The sequence below is a fragment of the Heptranchias perlo genome, chromosome 11 (assembly GCF_035084215.1).
Source record: "Heptranchias perlo isolate sHepPer1 chromosome 11, sHepPer1.hap1, whole genome shotgun sequence".
Lineage (NCBI taxonomy): Eukaryota > Metazoa > Chordata > Chondrichthyes > Hexanchiformes > Hexanchidae > Heptranchias > Heptranchias perlo.
This window is the reverse complement of record NC_090335.1, coordinates 46584213-46607382: the sequence shown is the minus strand read 5'-3', so window position 1 is coordinate 46607382 and position 23170 is coordinate 46584213. Positions and strand designations below refer to the sequence as shown.

At 39.6% G+C, this 23170-nt stretch overlaps 1 protein-coding gene across 2 annotated transcripts in view; it reads left to right on the top strand.

Annotated features, from left to right (window-relative positions):
- The window catches only part of ccdc181 (coiled-coil domain containing 181), a 29366-nt gene extending 6627 nt beyond the window's left edge, over positions 1-22739 (top strand). Inside the window, exons 2-6 of one of the 2 annotated variants that reach the window (XM_067992326.1) lie at positions 10714-10843; positions 12160-13113; positions 15109-15255; positions 17685-17839; positions 19067-22739. In XM_067992326.1, coding sequence (XP_067848427.1) covers positions 10730-10843; positions 12160-13113; positions 15109-15255; positions 17685-17839; positions 19067-19235 — 1539 coding nt within the window. In that variant the 5' untranslated portion in view covers positions 10714-10729 and the 3' untranslated portion in view covers positions 19236-22739. The remainder of the gene's footprint in view (positions 1-10713; positions 10844-12159; positions 13114-15108; positions 15256-17684; positions 17840-19066) is intronic. The other variant, XM_067992327.1, reaches the window with a different exon arrangement.
- The last annotated feature ends 431 nt before the right edge of the window (positions 22740-23170 follow it).

The window sequence follows — 23170 nt, the reverse complement described above, 5'->3', positions numbered from 1 at the left end:
GGGATTTGAACTAAGTACAAGAATTTTAAATCTGAGGCATTGGGGCATTAGGAGCCACAAGGAGATGGGTGAATGAGACTTGGTGTGGGATAGGATATGAGCAGCAAGAGTTTTGGATGATCTGAAGTTTGTGGAGGATGACCAGCAGACCATTGGAGTAGTCGATTCTGAATACCAATCTTTAAAAAGGGGCATAGGCACAACGTGAGGAAAATAGAGGGCAGTGAGTCTAATACCTGTTGTGGGTAAAGTATTAGAATGCATCCTGAAAGAGGAGAAAGTGAGAAAACTAGGTTGGCATGGTATGGTAAGAGGGAGACCTTGCCTAACACATTTTCTGGCATTCTTTTGAGGAAATGATTGATTTTGTACACGGTGGAAATTTTGTGGATGTCGTGTATTTTGATTTCAACAAAGCTTTTGATACCATGCCACAAAAATGAATAGTCCACAAGATACAAAAGCAAGGAATGTGGAGGGGGGCAAGCTTCTGAGGTGGATTGAAAATTGGTTAAACTAGAGGAAGCAGAGAAGGGAGCTGCATTGACATGCCACAGGGATCATTGCTGTTTACAGCCATATATAAATAATTTAGAGCTGGCAACAGCAACAAAGCAGTCTAAGTTTTCAAATGACCCCAAATTGAGCGATGTGGGAGTTCAAACAGTTGGGAACAAATATCAAGGGATTTGGACAGGTACGAAGGTAGGCTTAAGAATGGCAAATATCATTTAATAGAGACAAATGCAAGGAAATGAGACTAGGGAAGGGAAACAAACGGTTGGTATATAAATTAAGTGGCTCTAGGAAACAGGACACAATACAGGAGAGGGACCTGGGGATATTGGTGGATAATTCACTGAAACCAACAGCACAGTGTGTGGCAGTAGTAAGGAAAGTTAACTGGAATGTATAGCCAGAGAAATGAGATGATAATGAATCTGTTCAAGGCACTGGTTCTTCCATACCTGGAGTACTGAGTATAATCCTGGTTCTTGTACTATAACAAGGCTATCCAGGCATTGGAGGCAGTGCAGAAGAACGGCAACCAAACTGATACCTAGCTTACGACATCAGAGTTATGGGGAAAGATTGATGATCTAAGGATTGTTTACATTGGAGAGAGGAGGTAGTGACGTTTTCAAGATTCTTATGGGAATAGGTTGCTTGCACCCTGTTAATATGTTTGAGATTGCTACAGACTTTAGAATCAGGGAACAAGAGCTCAAGATTAGAAGAGGGAAGCTGTGCAGATAGTTTAGATTTAACTAACTTATTCAGAGGGTGGTGACTGCATGGGAAGGCAGATAGAGTATAGAAACTTAAGGGAGAATTGGATAGAGTAGATGATCTAAAGGCATTAATGTTTGGAACTGGCAAGATGAACTGCAGAAACTTCTCTAGTACTGCACTCTTTTATGTTCAGATGCATCTGTAATAACCTACTTACTTTCTGGATTCATTTTAATTTAGGTACTGTGTAACTTTTAAGCTTGAGATAAGTTTGATATATAAAGCAGATTAATACATTGACTGACTGGGAGACCTGAGTTAGAATTTCAGCTTAAACTTGCCTATTTTCCTTGCTGTGAATTGTTATTCTTGCCTCACCGTCTTCAGAGGCAAGCTTCCTGTTTGTGGAGATGCCGGTGATGGACTGGGGTTGACAATTGTAAACAATTTTACAACACCAAGTTATAGTCCAATGATTTTATTTGAAATTTACAAGCTTTCGGAGGCTTCCTCCTTCCTCAGGTAAATGTCAGGAACTCCTCGAAGCCTATGCATTTATAAATCACAGAACAATACATGGTGATTACAGATGGTCTTTGCAACTGCCCGTTGCCAAGGCAATCACCGTGTTCAGACAGAGAGGTGTTACCTACAGAGCCCCCGAATATACAGTCAACAAAAAAAAACAAACAGAAAAAAAAACAGAGAGAGTGGCAGAAACATCCGGAAGGCAGAGAAAGCCAGCAAATGACCCGTTATATTAAAAACAGATAGCTTTTGTTCGCTGGTGGGCTTACGTGTAGCGTGACATGAACCCAAGATCCCGGTTGAGGCCGTCCTCATGGGTGCGGAACTTGGCTATCAATTTCTGCTCGACGATTTTGCGTTGTCGTGTGTCTCGAAGGCCGCCTTGGAGTACGCTTACCCGAAGGTCGGTGGCTGAATGTCCCTGATTGCTGAAGTGTTCCCCGACTGGGAGGGAACCCTCCTGTCTGGCGATTGTTGCGCGGTGTCCGTTCATCCGTTGTCGCAGCGTCTGCATGGTCTCGCCAATGTACCATGCTCTGGGGCATCCTTTCCTGCAACGTATGAGGTAGACAACGTTGGCCGAGTCACAGGAGTATGAACCATGCACCTGGTGGGTGGTGTCCTCTCGTGTGATGGTGGTATCTGTGTCGATGATCTGGCGTGTCTTGCAGAGGTTACCGTGGCAGGGTTGTGTGGTGTCGTGGACGCTGTTCTCCTGAAAGCTGGGTAATTTGCTGCGAACGATAGTCTGTTTGCTTCCTGTTTGACAGAAGGAAGGAAAATCATCAGGGATTCAGTTTGGGTCAGACTGGCATTTCTAACCAGCGGGTCACAGAGTGTCATATATCGTGGAGTAATCATTTAGAAATCAGGGTGAATGATGTGAAATATAATGTAGGGGAGGATTTTTTGGGGTGGGGGGGGAGTGGAAGTGGAGAGATAATTGTCACTATGCTACTTTTCCATATCTGAAAATAAATACTATTTACTTTCTGTGTCATTTCAAATGGTTATCCTAAACATCTGTGTTCTTCACTAATAAGTTCAGTTGGCTTTCTTCAATTTAGCAATGGGGAAAGTGGTGTGTTGGTGAGTGAATTTGATTTAAGAACTATTTTGAATAAGAGCGACTTACCTCAGTGCAATTGTGTTAAATGCCAAGTTTAATTTGCAAAGATAAGCTCATCATTCTGTTTCTTAACTCCCAAAGCATTTGTAAACTATTCAGGCTAACTTGAGTGTTATTACAGAATGTGGACAAGCATGCAGGCTTGTTTTATCTTAATTAAACTTCACACTAAAATAAAACTTGATTTATTCAGTAAATGTAGTGTCTGAGCTAGGACTCTATTATTCTAATACCCATTATGTGCAGAGGTTAATAAAATGGAGGGAAATTCCATCTTTTTTAATTTTACGACTGATGGATGATGCAACTGAAAGATCAAATGCTAGCATACGGAGATCTGCAGACAAATATAAGAGGATTCAAGATTGTATGGTGAAAAGGGTCTGTGACATTTCTTTGGAATGGAAAGCTACTGTAGCTTAGATATTCTATCTATGGTGTAAATATTAATCATCTAGTAAGATGGTTTTAATATGAATGTTTCGTATCTTAAAATTTTATGTAAATATGGCGCAAGTTTAATTAGCATTTTATTTTTCAATAAAATGCATGTGAAGGATATGTAGTTCAATTTAACACAAACATTTCAAGAAGCAGTTTAATAGTATGGTAAGCTATACCATTGAAATCTGTATAATATTTAGATTTATTTGAAGATACAGCCATGTGCACCTTGTAAAGACATCTAAACCATTGCATGGTTGTGTTAAGAAACAACAAATTGTATTTATTTAGTGAGTTTACTGTAGAAACAACATCCCAAGGTGCTTCACACAGGCATGTGGAAAAAATGAATGCTGACCAAAGAAAGAAATATTAAGAGGCGTGACCAAAAGCCTGGTCAAAGAGTTCGTTTTAAGGAGGGTCTTAAAAGGAGGAGAGGAAGGCGGAGAGATGTAGGGGTTCAGGGGTGGGGGGTGAGATTCCAGAGCAGCTGAAGGCATAGCTGCCAATGGTGGAGCAAAAGAAGATACAGTAATAATAAATCCTATTTTAAAGGAGAATGTTTCTGCACTGTGAAGCTTTTGTACAGATTAAGCTCCTGAAGGAGCTGTAGCCAATTGAATCTGGAAATTGTGTGATACTGTTTCAGGGATAAAGTTGCATATTCACAGGTGCTGTATCTACTACAGCACATTTTTGGTATTTGTTTTAGCATTTTTGGTGAATGTTTATGTTCCTTAAAGTTAGGACCCAGAATCAGCATCTGGCACTGTCAGGTCAGATGCAGAGAAAGTTCCTCTGTTCAGCCGCAACCTCAGAAGAGTACCACTTTACCCATCAGCCATCCTTATGGACTGTCTGAATGATATTGCGAATTTGTGACAAGCTATGGGCATTATTGACCTATGGACCAGTGCCCACTGGAAAATGGATTGAGACTTTCATGTTGGACCCTTTATAGCCAGGATAGAAAGGAAACTTTATGTTTGTTGGTCTTGGGTTCCAGAGATGAAAGGACAGTGAGTTTTTCAGTTAACTGGCAGCAGACACAATCATTGAGACAAGATATCATTGGGCATGTCATTTTGTAGCCTTCTGGTTACAAACCTGAGTGTGCCTTGCAATATATTTTATCATATGTTAATATCTCTAAAGTATACACGTGCATTGTCCAGCCCGGTCAACTGAGGAAGGTGGGATGGATGATAAGAGGGGAAATAAATCAAATCAGGCCATTTTTAAAAAAAATACACAAACAAATTCTTTCGAAAATTGTTTAAACATTGTAAATGGAAGAAGTTGTTAAGAAAATAATAAGTTTGAATGAGCAGTAATGGGTATTCATGTGTATTGAGTACAAATAATCTGAAATTCACAGGAGACATTCTGCAAAAGCAGTGTTGTCCAATAGAAATCACTGATTAGCCACAGGCTAATGGTTACACCATTTTAACCACTAATGTTAGTAGAAAACACCTTACACACAATAGAGATGAATGTACATCATGTGTATATTTACTTAAGAAACATCTGCCACTATTCAGTGTGAAACTTTGCAGTCTTTCTCTTTCACCAAAATTTGGATTCTGGCATGAATTTATCAGACACAGCACACTTTGGTGCAGCTTCTAGGTTTTTGTCCAGCAGTTCAAGCAGTACTTTGATTCATCAGAGTGATTGCTGAGTATGTTGACTCGCACAACGAGACATGACAGACCTGGCCCTGCTCTCCATCCAGATGCTGCTTGCCCTTTGCTCTTTGCCATGATGTGCTCTGCTGGAGCTGCTCATTATTGGTTGGGCTTGCTTTCTTTGGCTGGCCTGGAGCACTTATTCCTTCCTATTGGTCGAGCTGACCATGATGACCGCTCCCTTCTCCATACAATGTTGCTGGTGTTTCCATGGTGCTGAAGTCTGACGTTTTCACCTGTATTACACATCTTTTATCAGATAAACAATAAGCAGTAACTAATGAAATAAAGCACACAAAATAACACTTGCAAACTCTGCTTTTCATCATACCATTTTACCAACAAGCACAAAGGTTAAAGTACACACGCGTACACTGCGCAAAGATGATTATTGAGATCACTCACTCAATGATGGTGTCTATTACTCACTTTTTATTTACTAATCAAAAATGCTATTTGCCACATCAGGATTTCCAATGTCACGTGTTGGTAGTGGCCAATGTATTGTGCTAGAGGACTATTAGAGTGCATTGTTTCATCATGACATCTATCAAGAGAAGGCTTTCATATTGACTGTGTGGTAGAGCAGTAAGTCCCATTCAGGAAGCAGAAAAATTATAGGTACTTGGTTACGACAATCAGTCAGATTACAGACAAAGACAAGCAAGTAATATGTATACAGTAAGTAAAAATGAAAACTATTTGGCACTATGTAAAGAGGAGAGAGTGAATTGGAACTGGGGACAGTTTGATACCCTAGAGTCTATTTCAGCTGTACTGGAGAAAATTACACTGTTATGGTGACCTTGAATACTGATGTTTTAAATAATTCCTTCCATGAAATAGTATGGCTGGGGATTTAAGATTTTCAGTCAAATGACTACAAACAGGTGAAAAACTTAGCGCAAAGCCAGAGAATGAATTTACTGTTTAACAAGTCTGAAGGACAACATTGTATTATTGTTTATTGTAAATGCTGTACTTTTTTAAAAAGAAGAAATAGACAGTTTTAGCAACAAAACTTGAGTATTAAATCCAGTGATTATTCAGGAGTGGCTCATTGTAAATACAGCAGAAATTTTGTATTATGAGTTGTACATTTCAATTGTTAGACAATTATTCATCCATAAATTTGTCATTACAGCCATCGATACTTCAATGTTGATATTTGTCACATTTTAATTGAGTTAAGGGTTCCAAATGACACTGCCAATGGAAATTGCAAATTTACAGCAACTTCAAGTGGTGTTAAAGTGAACTTTGTTCTTTTTCACATTAGTAACCTTGTTAAGGTCAATTAAAGTCTATGTGCTGCGTTATTTGCTCCATTGTTGCTACCCTCCATTAATTTTTAAAAAAATACTCCAATTGTTTACTCCTATTTGAACAGGAGTTAAAATAACAGGAGTATAGCAAATGCTGTGCAATTTTCAGCATGTGCAGTGTTGCTTACATTTGTTTTTAGTGCAGGTTCAGAGGGCTGAAAGGGAATGCAGAATACGTAGAATCCACATTGCACCTGGCATTAGACACCCATAGGAGTGTGTCAATTATGTTGGATATAATTGCAGAGCATTGCATGCACTGCCTATGGTTGACCATGGAGTGGTCACTGAGTTGTATTATTTCCTGGCATCTAACTTACAGTGGCAATCCACAGCGACCACAGCTATGCTTTGGCTCTTAAAGTGATCACAACCCTAATTTTTTATGATTCCAGCTCCATCTGAGCTGCCATAGGAGACTTCACAGCAGTTGGCTGATCCTCAGTACAGTGATGTGTCCAGAGTGTCACAGAAGCTCTGCTGAGGTATGCACCCTGCTATGTGCACTTTGGTATCCACCTGATGCAGCAGAGGTACAGGTAGTGTTGGAAATGTATTTTTGTAATAATATAGACAAAGGCTGCTGTCCTATATTTATGTGCCAAGAATGAGTTCGAAACACGGTGAAAAACTTGGAAATTTATTAAGGGTTAAATGAACAAACATACTCCTGGCCAAAATTGAGATTACAAAAGATGCTTGCCGCAGAAGAATGCATGTTACAGCCAGTTGAGCTCATACTTCTGTTTTCTCTCTTTTTCCTCCTTATTCCAATTTCTTTCAACATCACATCACAATGGTCTCGCTTTTAAGCTCAGCTATAAGGGATTACGTCACCTTCACTCTTGGTTTTACATTAGGTATTATTAGCTCACCTGACCAAAGACTCAAAGACTCCACCGCAAGGTTTCAGGACAAAAGTCCCAAGACACTTCACAGGAGCGTTATCAAACAAAATTTGACACCGAGCTACATAAGGAGGTATTAGGTCAGGTCAAAGAGGTAGGTTTTAAGGAGCATCTTAAAGGAGTAGAGAGCGGTAGAGAGGCGGAGAGGTTTAAGGAGGGAATTCCAGAGCTTTAGGGCCTAGGTAGGTGAAGGCATGGCCGCCAATGGTGGAGTGATTAAAATTGGGGATGCGCAAGAGACAAGAAGTGGAGGAGTGCAGAGATCACGGAGGGTTGTAGGGCCGGAGGTGGTGACCGAGATAGGGAGGGTGAGGCCATGGAGGGATTTGAAAACCAGGATGAGAATTTTAAAATCGAGGCATTGCCGGACCAGGAGCCAATGTAGGTCAGCGAGCACAGGGGTAATGGGAGAACGGGACTTGGTGTGAGTTAGAATATATGGGCAGCAGAGTTTTGGATGAGCTCAAGTTTATGGAGGGTGGAAAATGGGAGGCCAGCCAGGAGAGCATTGGAATAGTCGAGTCCAGAAGTATCAAAGGCATGGATTAGGGTTTCAGCAGCAGATGAGCTGAGGTAGGGGCAGAGACGGGTGATGTTATGGAGGTGAAAGTAGGCAGTCTTGGTGATGGAGCAGATATGTGGTCGGAAGCTCATCTCAGGTCAAATAGGATGCCAAGGTTGCGAACGGTCTGGGTCAGCCTCAGACAGTGGCCTAAGAGAAGGATGGAGTTGGTGGCTAGTGAACAGAGTTTGCAGCAGGGACCAAAGACAATGGCTTCGGTCTTCCCAATATTTGGTTGGAGGAAATTTTTGCTCATTGGACGAGCAGTGTGACAAATGAGAGAAAGTGAAGGGGTTGAGAGAGGTGGCAGTAAGGTAGAGCTGAGTGTCGTCAGCAAATATGTGGAATCTGACGTGTTTTTAGATGATGTCGCGAGGGGCAGCATGTAGATAAGAAATAGGAGGGGCCCAATGATAGATCCTTGGGGGACTCCAGAGGTAATGGTATGGGAGCGGGAAGAGAAGCCATTGCAGGTGATTCTCTGGATAGATAAGAATGGAACCAGGGGAGCGCAGTCCCACCCAGCTGGACGACAGAGGAGAGGCGTTGGAGGAGGATGGTGTGGTCAACCGTATCAAAGGCTGCAGACAGGCTAAGAAGGATGAGGAGGGATAGTTTACCACAGTCACATAGGGTGGCATTTGTGAACTTTGATGAGGACCATTTCAGTACTGTAGCAGGGGTGGAAACCTGATTGGAGGGATTCAAACATGGAGTTGTGAGAAAGATGGGCACGGATTTGGGAGGCGACAACATGATCAAGGACTTTAGAAAGTAAAGGGAGGTTGGAAATGGGGCGGTAGTTTGCAAGGACAGAGGGGTCAAGGGTGGGTTTTTTGAGGGGAGTGATGATGGCAGATTTGAAGGGGAGGGGTACAGTACCTGAGGAGAGGGAACCATTAACAATATCAGTTAACATGGGGGCCTGGAAGGGAAGTTGGGCGGTCAGCAGCTTGGTGGGAATAGGGTCGAGGGAGCAGGAAGTGGCTCATGAGGGGAGATAGGAGAAAAACTAGAGAAGGGAACCTATGGGGAAGTTTGTCTTGGAAGGAAGGGAAGTGGCAGAAAAGAATAAACATATAGATTTATCCATGAGAAGATTAGAACTATCTAAGGCTATTTTATATGATGACAGTTATAGCTTTACAGATTTGTTGACATTCTACCGATACTGCCTGTCAGCTACATTTGCAGGTTTTTAGTTTTATGTTTTTAACTATAGAGCTAACATAAAATGAAACCTAATATAAATGGATTCTTTTACTATCTCTCTACCTTGATCTCTAACAGTAATAAGATGCCTTTGATATTGACAGTGCAGGACATCATTGATTGCACATATGCCCATTCAGGCTCCATCAAGCCAAGCAGTGCCCTACAACAATAGAAAATAGTATTACTCAGTCAATGTATAGATAGCTTGTGATATTAATGCCAGGTATCCGGAGAGCTTTTGTAACTCTTGTGCTTTGTGACAGTTCAACATTCAAGACTTTTCCAATGAGATGATGAGCTAGATGGATAGGTACTGGGTGAATTTCACTACATTCTTTGACCTTGGCTGTCATGATAATTATCATGACATCCAACAGGACTGAGGAGCACTACACTGAGACCCATGCAAAATCCGGGCGCTCATTAAGTAGTGCTTAGGAGTCTTGAAGATTGGGAGGTGGTGTGGTACAGTATGCACTAGAGAAGCAAGATAGTGATGGTGTGTTATATGTTGCAAAATATGGCAAATTGAGTGAGGCATCAACATACATGACCGTGATGAACTGCAGGCTCCAGGGGATGAGCAGGACAAAGTGGGACCTAAGTATGTGGTGGCTTTGAATGATGCTTTACTGTGAGACGCCCAGGAGTGTTAGAAGATAACCGGCACATTTTTCAGCTGAGATCCAACACTGGTATTTTGGAAATGTCTGGGTTTGAGGGGCGCAATGAGAGCTCATTCTGCTTGCTCTTTGGAGCCCAACTGCAGTCCTGTAGCTTACACTAAATGAATGATCCTTCACTGCATCTGAAGGCTTCTGAATGTTTGACAACATTTTAAGCAATATTCTCTGTGGGATTTCACTGTCTTTTGCTTGCTTGTAAGATTCCAACCAACTTGCTGTAAGGGTTAAATTCTGCTAGGCTCTACCCCACAAAACCACCATGCAATGCATCATACATAATGACTACATAGCAAGTGTAGATACTCCTTAACTGCTAAGATGAGGCTCCAAATACTTAAGGAGCACTATTTTTAAAGTGAAGGATCACCCTGCTCTTATCTTCTGTTGTGTGTACTTTTTCTAACAGGTGTTGCCTGAGTTCTCCCTCTCCCTCTGCATCCTTCCAGGTTTGAGGGTGCATCCTCAGACACTGCCAAATGTGCTGCAGCCTCATGGCTGCTGGACAAAGAAGGCCTGCTGCCTACATGTGCATACAAACCTGAAGGCCTGTCACCAGTCCAAGGGCTCGCCAGGGATGGTTTCACTTCTTGGAGAAATAGTGCTGTGAATCAGTGGCTCAGACAGTGCTTGGGCCTCCGTTAGCAAGGACCTTTTGAGGCTGCACCAGCTCCGAGATTCCCTCCCTTAGGCTCAGTAGTCTTTCGCCTAAAGAGTTGAAGCCAGTCTTGTAAACTTCTGACACCCATCGCATCCAGAGCAGCTGTGTGTGCAGAGCATAAGCTTATACATGCTGTAGCTATACTCTCGGAGATTGAGGATGCAATGTGCAGCAAGTCATTGTGTATCTGAGATAACCCCTGCTCCATAGTTCTATCCAGTTGGTTTATATTGGTGAACATCTGTGTCATGAAATCCTGCATAGCTTCTAGAACAAAAATAGCAGTGCTTATGCTGTAAATTTTATTCTCGTTGTCCTTTTTTCAATCTTAAAGGAATTGCTAAACAAAAATGAGTGAAGAGAATAGCGATTCTTCACATGTTGAAGAATATGAAGATGACTTTGAGAAAGACCTTGATTGGCTGATCAATGAAGAAACAAAAAACAGTGATGGAGATCCAGAGGTAATAAGTGAAAACAATTGTGTGTGGTATGTGCATGTATTGATACCAGTGAGGTACAATTGCTTTCATGGGGTGAAGAAGTTAACCGTGGTGTCAAGATCTTGCTAGCCGAAAGGTTTGTTTCTTTAATCCCAGTATAATGGAATTGTCAGATACATGCTGTAGAATGAAATGAAAAACATATGACCACCAGCCTAATCTGCTGCAAATGGTTTTTTTTCAATTAGCATTTAAGTATTTAGCTTCTCCTAACCTGTGAATATCCTCCCCCCGACATCTCTGTTCTCGCCTCCGGATATCAAGAACCTTCCCCCCCACCCCCACCCCCCACGCCCGGACATCTCGATCCTCGATCCTCGCCCCATCATCCCTTCCTCCCAGTTACTTGTTACTTTCCAGTTTTAGTGAACTGAAAATTGAACGCTAATCTGATATGTCAGGAATAATGCTGCAAATTAAGCAATTGCAAGAGTGTCAAACAAAAATGAAAACTAATGGAGACAAACATTCCAAACCTGTTTAAATCTTGATCAATTTAAACTGTTGTTTGAAGTTACATTTCAGGATCTTTTTCCCCAAAATGAACTTTGTGTTTTCCCTTAAATCTAGTGATCTCTTTACAATTCAAAATCTACCCACCTTTTCATTTCAAGTAACAAACCTAAATACTTTGTGTATGCTATAACTGCATTTCTTTTAACATCTCTCTTAATACTACTACAGTGAATGTTCCTCTGAAATTTCCTGCTTCTCCTAACCTGCGAATATCCTCCCCTCTCGACACCTCTGTTCTCGCCTCTGGACATCAAGATCCTCCCCCACCTCCCAGACATCAAGATCCTTGCTCCACCTCGATCCTCGCCCCCGCCCCATCATCCCTTCCTCCCAGTTACTTGTTACTTTCCAGTTTTAGTGAACTGAAAATTGAACGCTTATCTGATATGTCAGGAATAATGCTGCATTCATTAATCCTTTTTCTCTCTCTGCTTTCCCATTGCTACTGATCTTACCCAAAATGCTTGTTTCTTTAGTTCCCTTCTTACTACTTTGGCCATACTTGATGTAATCTGTGCTAGATTTCCTGCCTAATGAGAATGAATAGGGGAATGTCTAGTCCAAATTTCTCTTGATCGACGTAGTTCCTCCAGTATAATTTATACCAGCTAGCAAAGAGTTTACATTAACAACTTAAAACACAAGGTCTGCTTCCAAATTGCCAGTAAATTTTAAAGGATCTTTTTCGCACACCATCATGATCATTCTATGAATAAAATAATTTTAAGGTTTACTCGGATAAATGCTCTGGTTCTCCACAGGATTATGAAGAAGATGAAGACATTGAAGCCAAAATCGATAAAGAGCTAGATGACGAGGAAAAAGAAGAGGAGAGCTCAGGAGATGAAAAACAATCTGGAAGTCATGCAGAAAAATCATGTGAATCGAATGGAGATTTAAATAACCATGCAGAGACCATCAGTGGAAAGGGAAATGTTACTGTCAATCAACCTGATCCTGTATCAGATACAGATAGTGAGAGTTCATTCCAAGAATTAAAGCAGGAGGATCAGCAGGAAGCAGAAGAGCAGAGTGAGGAAGTAAAACGCTATATAATGGAAAAGATTGAGCAAGCCAACAAGAAGCTGCAAGGTGAAGATCCCGTGGATCAAAATCGAGAACGCAGATTGAAGTTCAAAGACAATTTAGTTGACTTGGAGGTGCCACCTGTGGAGTTTTCTGAGATAGAAAAGGATAATGGAGAGGTCACCGGTCCGATGTCTGAAATGTACATTTCAAATGATGCTCAAAAAGACAATGATAATGCAAGCAACAAGGGGGATGAGGATAAAAACAAGGACAAAAAAGTGTTGATGGAAAAGGATGGAAAATTTGAACTAGTGAGTTTACGGGATTTTGAAAGTCAAGGTTTATTACCTCAGATCGCCGTTGCATTCAGTGAGAATGAATATAAACAATCTCACTGCTCCAATGGCTTGAATTTAGATAATTCTAAAGGAAACAACTTCTCAAACAGTCACAATAATTTACCTTCATCTCCAACAGAAATGGTTCATGTACCTAAACCACCAGATGAACCAAAGGATCGAGCAACTTCTGCAGCTAATACACAGAAGAATGCAGCTCAAAAGATATTACCTCGAAGGGTGCAATCTGCAAACATTTCCCCAAAACAGTCTGCCCATCTGATTACCCCAGAACAAAAGGAGCTTAATTGGAAAACTCAACAAAAGAAGGAGCAGTTGAAGACTGAGGTAGATTTGGGGTATTAAAGCTATGTAAATCGAGTTCTTTTGTAGTAAGTTGTTAGTTGATGCTTATGCTTTCTTGTAAGAATGTGTACGGTATTCAGTGAGAATAGTATGTTGAGAATGTGGGATTTTCTTTTGCATTTGATGTGGGTGACACTGGTGAGGCTGCATTTATTATCCATAGAATTGTAGAAGTTTACAGCACTGAAGGAGGACAATGGCTCATTGTATCTGCGCTGGCTCTTTGTGCTAGAACAATCCAAAACCAACCTCACTGTCCTATTTTCTCCCCATTGCCTTGTATCTTTCTCAGCTATAAATATTTATCCCAATTTTCCCTTTTAAAAGAAGAAATAATCTGCCTCATCTCTTTGGCAAAGTATTTCACACTCCAACAACCGTTTGAAAAAGTAGGAGAATATATAATGGAAATCAGTGTGAATATGAATATCGATACAATACATACAAACGCCACAGAGGCTTGGGGCATTTTGCTTTTGTGAACCACAAGGACAAACCACGTATTTGGTTTATACCATTGGTATCCTATTCATAAAAGTTAGACCTTTATATTTTTATTTTGGGAAAAATGCAAAGCTCATCAAGTGATTGCTTGTTACAATGAAACACATTAAGAATATGCCATAACTAAGATGATAATAAGTAAGGTGCACCACACTATTATACCAAGATTCAATGTTGAAGAATGTTTCAGTAGATTATTTGAAAATCACATTTAACATCAATTTAGTCACAGTTGCACTCAAGATCACAAAATAGCTACACATAAGCAGCCCGTTCAGACCATCTTAGCTCATCCATCCAAAACAAACCTACATTGTCCACTGTTTCTTATTATTTCAAGATTTTTGCCTCCTTGTCTGAAAGGCCAGTTCACATGTGGATCACTCCTTTCAGTGACCAGGGCTTCCTGGACAGGATACAACAAAAAACTTGTCTGATACTTCTCTCATGTAGGCTCAACTTCTACTGCAACATTTTTTGTCTTTGTTTTCTTGAGATTACTATGATCATTGCTCCTTTGAATTTTTGTCTCTTGTTTCTCCTAAGCTCCAAATGTGCTGTCTTGCATGCTGTTCTGCATCTTATATCTATATCAACTCTCTTGCACATTTGGTAGTTTCATGGATACCAGGCTTCTGGATTACTAGTCCAGTAACATAACCACTATGCCATCGTACCCTGTTGGTGTTGTGTGCACTAAAACCAAGGGCTCTGAAACCACTTCACACTGATATAACTCTAATCCGGTATGATGCTGAGTTAAAAAAATTCCCAGACAGTTTTTAAACGTAATTCTCAGTGTTTTTAGTGTTTGAAGAGTGATGGCGCGCTAGTTGACTACTATAATTAAAATTTAACCAGCTGCTGATCAGAACTCTGCACATGAATGCTCGCATGCTGCTTTGTCATGGGCAGACTGAAATGCATACCCATCTGAAACTCAAATCTATAGTATAATCACATACCAAGACTCATAACATAATTTTATTCAATCTTACTCTTTCCCTAGATTTCAAAACCATGGACTAACCATGGAACTCCTTGCCTTCCTCAGACTTTCCTTGTTCCTGCAATTTACAGGCTATACAATCCAAAGTTTGGTGTCAACACAATCACTTGATTTATCTCTCCTACTGTTTTCAGTATTGTCCTTCATTATGGGCTTTGGGCCTTCACAAGTTTCTTAATTTAAAAAAAAATCACTGAGCTAATGTTTAATATGTTTTAATAAATTATGAAAAAATTGTAATTTTTGAGAGAAGTGTGTAGTAAGGTGGCTGTGACCATTTAACAATTTCTAAAGAAATTGCACAACGCTATATAAACTGCTGTATCTGAGAGGGGAGAAATGATAGTTGTATAAACTGGTGGGGGGCAGTGGTGGAGTTGGTAAAGTGGTTGTATGGGGGTTGACAAGGTGAATGAATATCCCCCTGTTACAGCTTAGTTAAATACGATAATTTGTTGTATAAGATAGGAGCAAGAAAAACTGAGGAAGAGGAACGGAAGAAAGAGGAGAATAAGATAGCTTTTGGGGTCTGGCTTCAAAAGAAGAAACAGCAGCATCAAGAAGAAAGGAGAATTCAATGTGCAAAGGAAATAGAAAGAAAGAATAGTAAGGTACTGTAATTAAAATTTTGTTACTTTTCCTGAAACTTGAACTCTTAGATCTGCATAATTTATCAAATTACACTGCAGGAAAATCTAGCTCTAATTACGATCTTAGCCTTAAACACCTTAACCTTTATTCATGAAGGGGACGGTTTTGTTTTGTTTACCTACTTTTTTCGGTCACTATGCTTGATAGCATTCCTTTCTTTTCAAAGATTTCTTGTCTACCTTTTGTCCTCAAAATCCTTAATAATTCTCAAAATAAATTCTTCACACAGTTGTGTTCCATTATAGAGACGTAATATATTAAACCAAAATCACACTGATATCTCATTCTAATACCTGACTGTGATAGTTGATTGTAATACTTTTTTAAGAAACACGTGCTGCTGCTTCATGTCACTTAAATAGATGTTGATCCGTAATATACAGTGGATAGATCTTACAATGTAGTATCCGGATATACAGATCTTGGAAATATTTAAACCTCTATCTTAAAGCCAAGAGATTTGTGATTTGGATAAAGGCAATCGTCATTCCACTATATTTTGCCCCCATTGGGGGAAATGGCCAAAGACCCTACTGAGAGTTAAAGGGCCATTCTCTTTGATTGTAAAACAGAAGCTCAGCGAAAATTCTGCCACCACTCGGCACAAAAAATAGACAACATCATCAATGCCATCACAATGTTGTATAGCACCAATACCAATTTACAGAGCTTCAAACGAAAAACAAATTGGACTGAAGCCCCACACTTTTTTTCTACAATAAGAGAAATGGAATAAAATTCTGCTGTTAATGTGTTCAGATAAGGATTTTTTGTTTAGATTTAATCTAACTGTTGTTAATTGTGGGAGAGGAAATGATGCTATGTTCATGCAGTGTCTATGATTGGACGGAATGTAATCTTCAAAACGCCATTTAAAAAAAAATGTGCTTAATGGTTGAACCTGTGAGACTCCATTTTCAATTCAGGCTTTCAGCAACATGAAGGATTTTTACTTCAACAGCTCCTCACCAGATAAACCTTTGTCTTTAGTGAGATCATGGTGTGTAAAGGTGGCATGAACCCTGTATTGCATTGTCTCTCATTTCTCTGTATACTTTGCTTGGGTGTAATTTTTTCTTAACTTTCTGTAAGAGATAAAGTTCCTATTCTGTACATCTTCTGATAGCTGTCTCACTAAGGCTATTGTGCATGAGGATATATCCATTTCAGGCAAAAAGGCAAACTGATCCACATCTGTGGCCTTTGTTGGATGTCCGTCCAACATAATTTTTAACAAATACGTTTTTCATTCAAAAAGAAGATTCTTGTAGAACATTTAAATTAACAAAATGGAGGACTTGGGATCATTAGGATCCTATTTAGGATCATTCTTGTGTACTAGTTTAACCTCTGAATATATGGGCATATACCATCTACGACATAGTGCTGTAGTTCTTAATAATTTAACTGAACTGTACAAGTTACATAAAGTACCTGATTTGTACTTGGTCAATTCTCACTTACTTGGGACTAAGATAATTTCTAAATAGTACAGCTGTGCGATAAAATATCTAAGAAAAATAATAGCAGTTTTTCTTTAGACAAAATTTTATTCCAGCAAAAATTATTCTGTATGTATATGGATTTCAGAATTTTAGTTCAAAAAAGCTCTGACATCTAACTGTTTTGAAATTAATTTGTGATAAATAACAAGGCCACTAGAAACCTAAAATACTTAAAGTAGCATGATGTACAATTTAATTATGGAATATAAATCACTATAAAAGTGAGAAGATTTCTTGTACAGGTTAATTTTTAAAAGTACGCAACCAGTTGGAGAGTGCCTGTTAGTGGGGAAAATTACGTTCGTGGATAGTATAAGTGTGATGGATCACTGAGGCGGTATGAAAAATGAAGTCCCATTCATTCATCACCCCTGTGCTCGCTGACCGACATTGACTCCCTACTTAATAAGCTTCCAAACCCATCTTTCATCATTGGGAAAATATCAGATGGAAGTGAGGCACATCCTCAGATGGGAGGGAGAATCTAAGTGATATCAGTCGTCACTAATTTCACGCAACACTTTGTCTTTGTTGCTTGAGCTAACAGCTGAGGCCTGGGGAAAGGAAGTTTAGTGAGAGTACCCTAGTGAGGAAGAAAAGCAGAAAATGAGACCAAACACACAATTTAGAACTTCAAAGTTGGGTGTAATTATTACACTTGAACTCACAGAATAAAATTGTGTTTTTCAAATATGGTTTAATTTTGACTTCACAAATTATTATATATTGAGTATATCATCTTAGTGTAAGGCACCTCTACTGTAGCTTTGTTTGGCCAGTATCAATTTTGTGTAAAAAAAACTTAGTAAATGTTGGAAACAGTTGTGCTTAAGCTGGGATGATGGTACCTGTTTGTGGAAGCCCGCTTATTTTTGTTTTCGTAGGAATACCGAGACCCAAATGAAGCCTTCAATCTCTGGCTAAAGAAAAAACGGGAACAGCAAATCAAAGAACAGCAAATAGAAGCTATGAGAAAAAGAGAACAAGATTACAACTCAAAAGTCCACACAAGAGAAGATTCTGAAAAAGCTTTTAAACAGTAAGCAAAGTTTAATAATAATTTCCATTCTATCTTTAATTTTACTTTGTACTAATCTGGATTAGTGAATCAAACTGCTAATTGTAAAGAAGTGGAAAAGGCAATTTATAATTACCATTGTGGTGTATGACCTGAATTTGGATCACCAGTATCAACTGATGGCATTTGGAAATGTCAAAATAAGATGTTTTTCACATCTTTATAATCAATGCAATCATAAAGCATGAGAGGCATCAGGAACATGCAGAAATCCTTTGGATTACAGTTGCAATTGTTAACCCAGGATCTTTTTAGACATGTGAAACTACAGCAACAGGCCACTGTGCATTGTGCTGTCAATTCTGGTGGATTATCATATAATTTTAATGATACAGGACTCTGCATGTAAAAGATTTCATGACATAAGTAAACGTGTGACATTGTGAAACTGATACTGTAGAAGAAAATTAGGAGTTTCTTCTATGTAGTGAGATATCAGATCATTTACTACCCACTTTATGCCTTAATGTAATAAAGCACGTTTTTTGGATGAGATGTTAAACCAAGGCCCCATCTGCTTGTTCAGGGTGGGTGCTAAAGAACACGACACTTCTCAAAGAAGAGCAGGCAGTTTTCTTGGTGTGCTGTCCAAACGTCCCTCAATCAACAATAAAAGAGAATAACTGGTCATTTATTTCATTGCTGTTTGTGCAATCCTGGTGTGCACAAATTGGCTGCTGCATTTGTTGCATTTCAAAATTAATTTGTGTGAAGTGCTTTGAGAAGTTTCTCAGACATGATGAAGCACTATAAATGCTAGTCTGTTTAAATTTTTTTTATTTGTTCACGGAATGTGGGCGTCGCTGGCGAGGCCAGCATTTATTGCCCATCCCTAATTGCCCTCGAGAAGGTGGTGGTGAGCCGCCTTCTTGAACCGCTGCAGTCCGTGTGGTGACGGTTCTCCCACAGTGCTGTTAGGAAGGGAGTTCCAGGATTTTGACCCAGCTTCAATGAAGGAACGGCGATATATTTCCAAGTCGGGATGGTGTGTGACTTGGAGGGGAACGTGCAGGTGGTGTTGTTCCCCTTCAAGTCACACACCATCCCGACTTGGAAATACATCGCCGTTCCTTATAAAAAATAATAAAGGCATGAATAGAAAATGTAGGAGCGTGCATACTTTTATTTTGCTTAATTCAGTAAGAGTTTGATTCAGTAGTTTTTTTTCTCACTTATAAATCTTCACAGGTGGCTAAGAAGAAAGAAAACTGAGAAACGTGCAGAGCAGTTGGCTGCCAAGGAGCGATGCAAGAAGTTTCTGATGGAAGCTAGAAGAGTTAAAAGAATGCAGACTCTACTGTGCACCCTTAATGAATCCAAATCATTTCAGTTTGACAATTATGGTTACAGGTTCTAGGAAATCCTGGTCATCCTATTTCTCTTCACATTTAAAATACCTCATTGCAGAGTTCAAATACAACCGAACCATTCTGAGGGTTTGCAGATCAGACTTTCAGTAGTACGAACACATCTGAAGAGATCTCAGCAACGCTATCTTTATGTAATTTTCAACATGCTCGTACATCGGTACTAAAATTTCAAAATCTGCTGAGACGTGATTAGGTTGGAATAAATTATCTGCACAGTCTGTATGTTGTTAATGTTTTTTCTACTCCAATGAAAAAAATCCTTTAAGAATTTAAAAGCTTTATTTTAATTGGTAAAAGTAGACCGGTTAAAGCAGTATTTATACTTTGCACAAGAAGTCTTGGTCAGCTATTAAAAATAAAGGAAACAATAGTGTTTTTGCAGGCGATAGTGTAGTTCTGTTTTGCAAGCAATAAGTTAACTTCCAGTTACTCATCTGAACTAAATCATTTAAACTCTGATATAATGTTTGGGCGTCAATAAGGTGCCATTGCTTGTTGAACCTGTAACTCTTTTCACAATTAAGTGTATATGTTTCTCTTCCCTTCTCTGAACTGTGCATCCTTTTTAGCTGATAAGGGGCAGATGCTCTGCTCCTTGTTCTCTGGCAATGCCAGTGTAAGGAACTATTAGATGACCAAGAATGCCCTGTTTGGGGTTGCCCCCTCCCTACTGATTTGTTGTGTCCCATTTAGAAATTGCCTAACTTCTGCTGGATTATCCCCATGATAGCCTGGCTGAAAGCTGGAATTTGTCTTGTGGAATCCAGTTCATAAACGTGTATACCAATCTGTTAACCTCTTCTCCAACTATATGTAATTTCCTTGGAGCTTCTGCTGCTCTGGTGTAACTTTGGATGAAACCCATTTCTGCCAAAGTTACACCAGCGAAGTGGAGAAGTCCTGAGAAAATTCCCAGCAACTTTTTTTTTTTCTGAATACCTGTCTTCGGAAGTACTTGTCAATAACTCTGCCTTCTTGAAGGTTGTAGAATTCTTCAGCTTTCTGTGTGTTCTGGGCTAGTACTAACTGAATTATACCATGGTGCAGTCAGATTCATATACTGCAAATAGACAATATTGTAACAGCAGAAGACTAACTATAATGAGGAGAAATACCCAATATAATTTCTGTTATACAGCTTTATAGTGTCACTGGAAGCTATACAAAGAGTATTTATAAGCATGGAATTTGAATGTTCATTTAGAAAGTTTCTTTCAGGGAGGGAACTAATAATGTTTGGTCATGGGTAATGATGTGTCAAACAGTGTTATAGTGCTGCTACTGTATCTACATAAAATTGTACTTGGATATTGTAGGTAAATTTCATGACTGTAAAGGGAAAATGTGTACTTTGTGGGCATGGAAATGCTTTCCAAGGATCCAACAAATGTTTGATATTATTCAGCAATAATGCACATATTTTTGTTACAAAAGAGCTGTCATTATTATATACAATTTGTCATCCAACAAGATATTAAATGGTCTGTGACATTAAAAATAACTTCATTTTACCTATAGGCTTTCTTTTTGGTGCCTTTAGTAGCTCTTTCTTAAAAACAAACTTTAAAAGTTTTTAATCACTTTGTAAAATGCTTTGATATTTTTCTGTACAGGAGGAGTATTATAGAAATGTAACTTATTCCAAAATAAGCTGACCTCATTTGGTGGGTCTTGCTGGCCTCTGCATTTCATTTTTTTTAAATTGAGAAGCAAAGTGAAGAACCGATGCCCAAAGTCCAGTTAGGGTCAAAGGACTGACTTACTAAATCAATCATGAGAATCAAACCAACAAGTTCCTGATCATGATTGGCTAATCTGAGGAAGCATACAGTGGGGAAAAAGGCACTTTCCCATAAGGAAAATTGCAAGCTGCTTGCTCTCTCTGCCAATTATTATTTTATATGGTCATTTACCTGCACAACTCACTCATAATTTCATCGTGCATGAGATGGGGGGGGGGGAAACTTGAGGGAGAAAAATAGTTAATTATTGTGCTTTACACAAAGCTAAGACATAGAGGGGCCAATTTTACCTCCCCTGCCCCCCACCCTTCCCTGGATGCTCCATCTGTCTAGGCCTCTCTGCACCTGAATTTGGTGAGCTAGGTCATTACCATGGCCTGTTTGCAGGGCCTACTGCTGGGAATTGGAGATAGAATCAGAAGTACAGCTGCATGTTGAGAAGCCTCAGGGCCTTCTTTCTACTGTTGGAGAACAGAACCATAAAACTTCCAAGCTTAAAGATTGAAGGGTCCCTGCAACAAAAAAGGTCACTCACCTTATGGAGCTACTTTACTTTGCTGCCTGCTCCCCTCAAACCCTTCCATCTGAGGGATGTTCAGGTGCAAGATCCACTGCTGCTGCTTCAAGCGCTTTTCGAGGGCAGTGACAGGAAAGTAAGACGAGAGGGCAAGGAATTACATAAAATTTACTGCTCAGAATCAGGCCATTTGCCTACTGGTCTGTGCCAGTGTTTATGATCCACACGAGTCTCCTCACATTCTACTTCATCTAACCCTATCAGCATCTCCTTCTATTCCTTTCTTCCTCATGTACTTATCTAGCTTCCCCTTAAATGCATCTATGTGATTAGCCTCAACTACTCCATGTGACAGCAAGTTCCACATTCTAACCATTCTCTGAGTAAAGAAGTTTCTTATTGGATTTATTAATGACTAGCTTATATTTATGACCCCTGGTTTTGAACTCCCTCACAAGTAGAAACATCTTCTCTACATCTACTCTGTCAAACCCTTTCATAATTTTAAAGACCTCTATTAGGTCACCGTAGCCTTCTCTTTTCTAAAGAGCCCCAGCCTATTAAGTCTTTCTTGATCGTTATAACCTCTCAGTTCTGGTATCATCCTTTGTAAATATTTTTTGCACCTTGTCCAGTGCCTCTATGTCCTTTTTGTAATATAGAGACCAGAACTGTGCACAGTATTCTAAGTATGGTCTAACCAAGGTTCCATACAAATTTAGCATTACTCCTCTGCTTTTCAATTCTATCCCTCCAGAAAAGAACCCCAGTGCTTTGTTTGCCTGCCATTGCCTCATTTCCATGACAGTGTTAAGTCTGTGTCTTTTGCAAGTACAGGCCCTGCCTCACCCCGCCCCGCCCCTCGGATATCCCCAGCAATCCCTGGGCAATGTGGCATAACTGGTCTCCACCCTCTCTTTCCTTACCTTTTGTATCTGGGGACTAGGTGTTCCCTGGGCACTGACTCAGGAAAATCAGCCCCAGTATTTTGTTCCCTTGCCTATGCACTGTTGAAGAATGGCTGGTATTAAATGCTCTAGTGTTACACTTAGGATATATAGGTTATAGCACACAACAACATGATATCATGTCACTGAAATGTGAAGCATTGCAATGTATTTTAAATAATTTTAGCTCATTTCATCAATTAAATGTGAGCTGATTGTCCTGCAGCATTATTTGACTTCAAAAATGCATTGTTTCTACCCTGGCAAAATGAAATAAAAAAAACTTCTACCTGAAATATTTTGTTCAAGATCAATCTGGGATATAAACAAATCATGGGATGGAAGGAGGGTGTAGAATATTTTCTATGCGTAAAAGGTGTCTTCCACAATTCTTAACTTGAGTTGAATTACATAGAATTTAAAGCACAGAAACACACCATTTAGCTCAACTGGTCTATGCCGGTGTTTATGTTCCACACGAACCTCCTCCCACCCCTCTTCATCTAACCCTATCAGCATATCCTTCTATTACTTTCTCCCTCATGTGCTTATCTAGCTTCCCCTCAAATACATCTATGCTATTCATTTCAACTACTCCTTCTGGTAGCGAGTTCCACATTCTTACCACTCTTTGGGTAAAGAAATTTCTCCTAAATTCCCTATTGGATTTATTGGTGACTATCTTATATTTATGGCCCCTAATTTTGGTCTCTTCC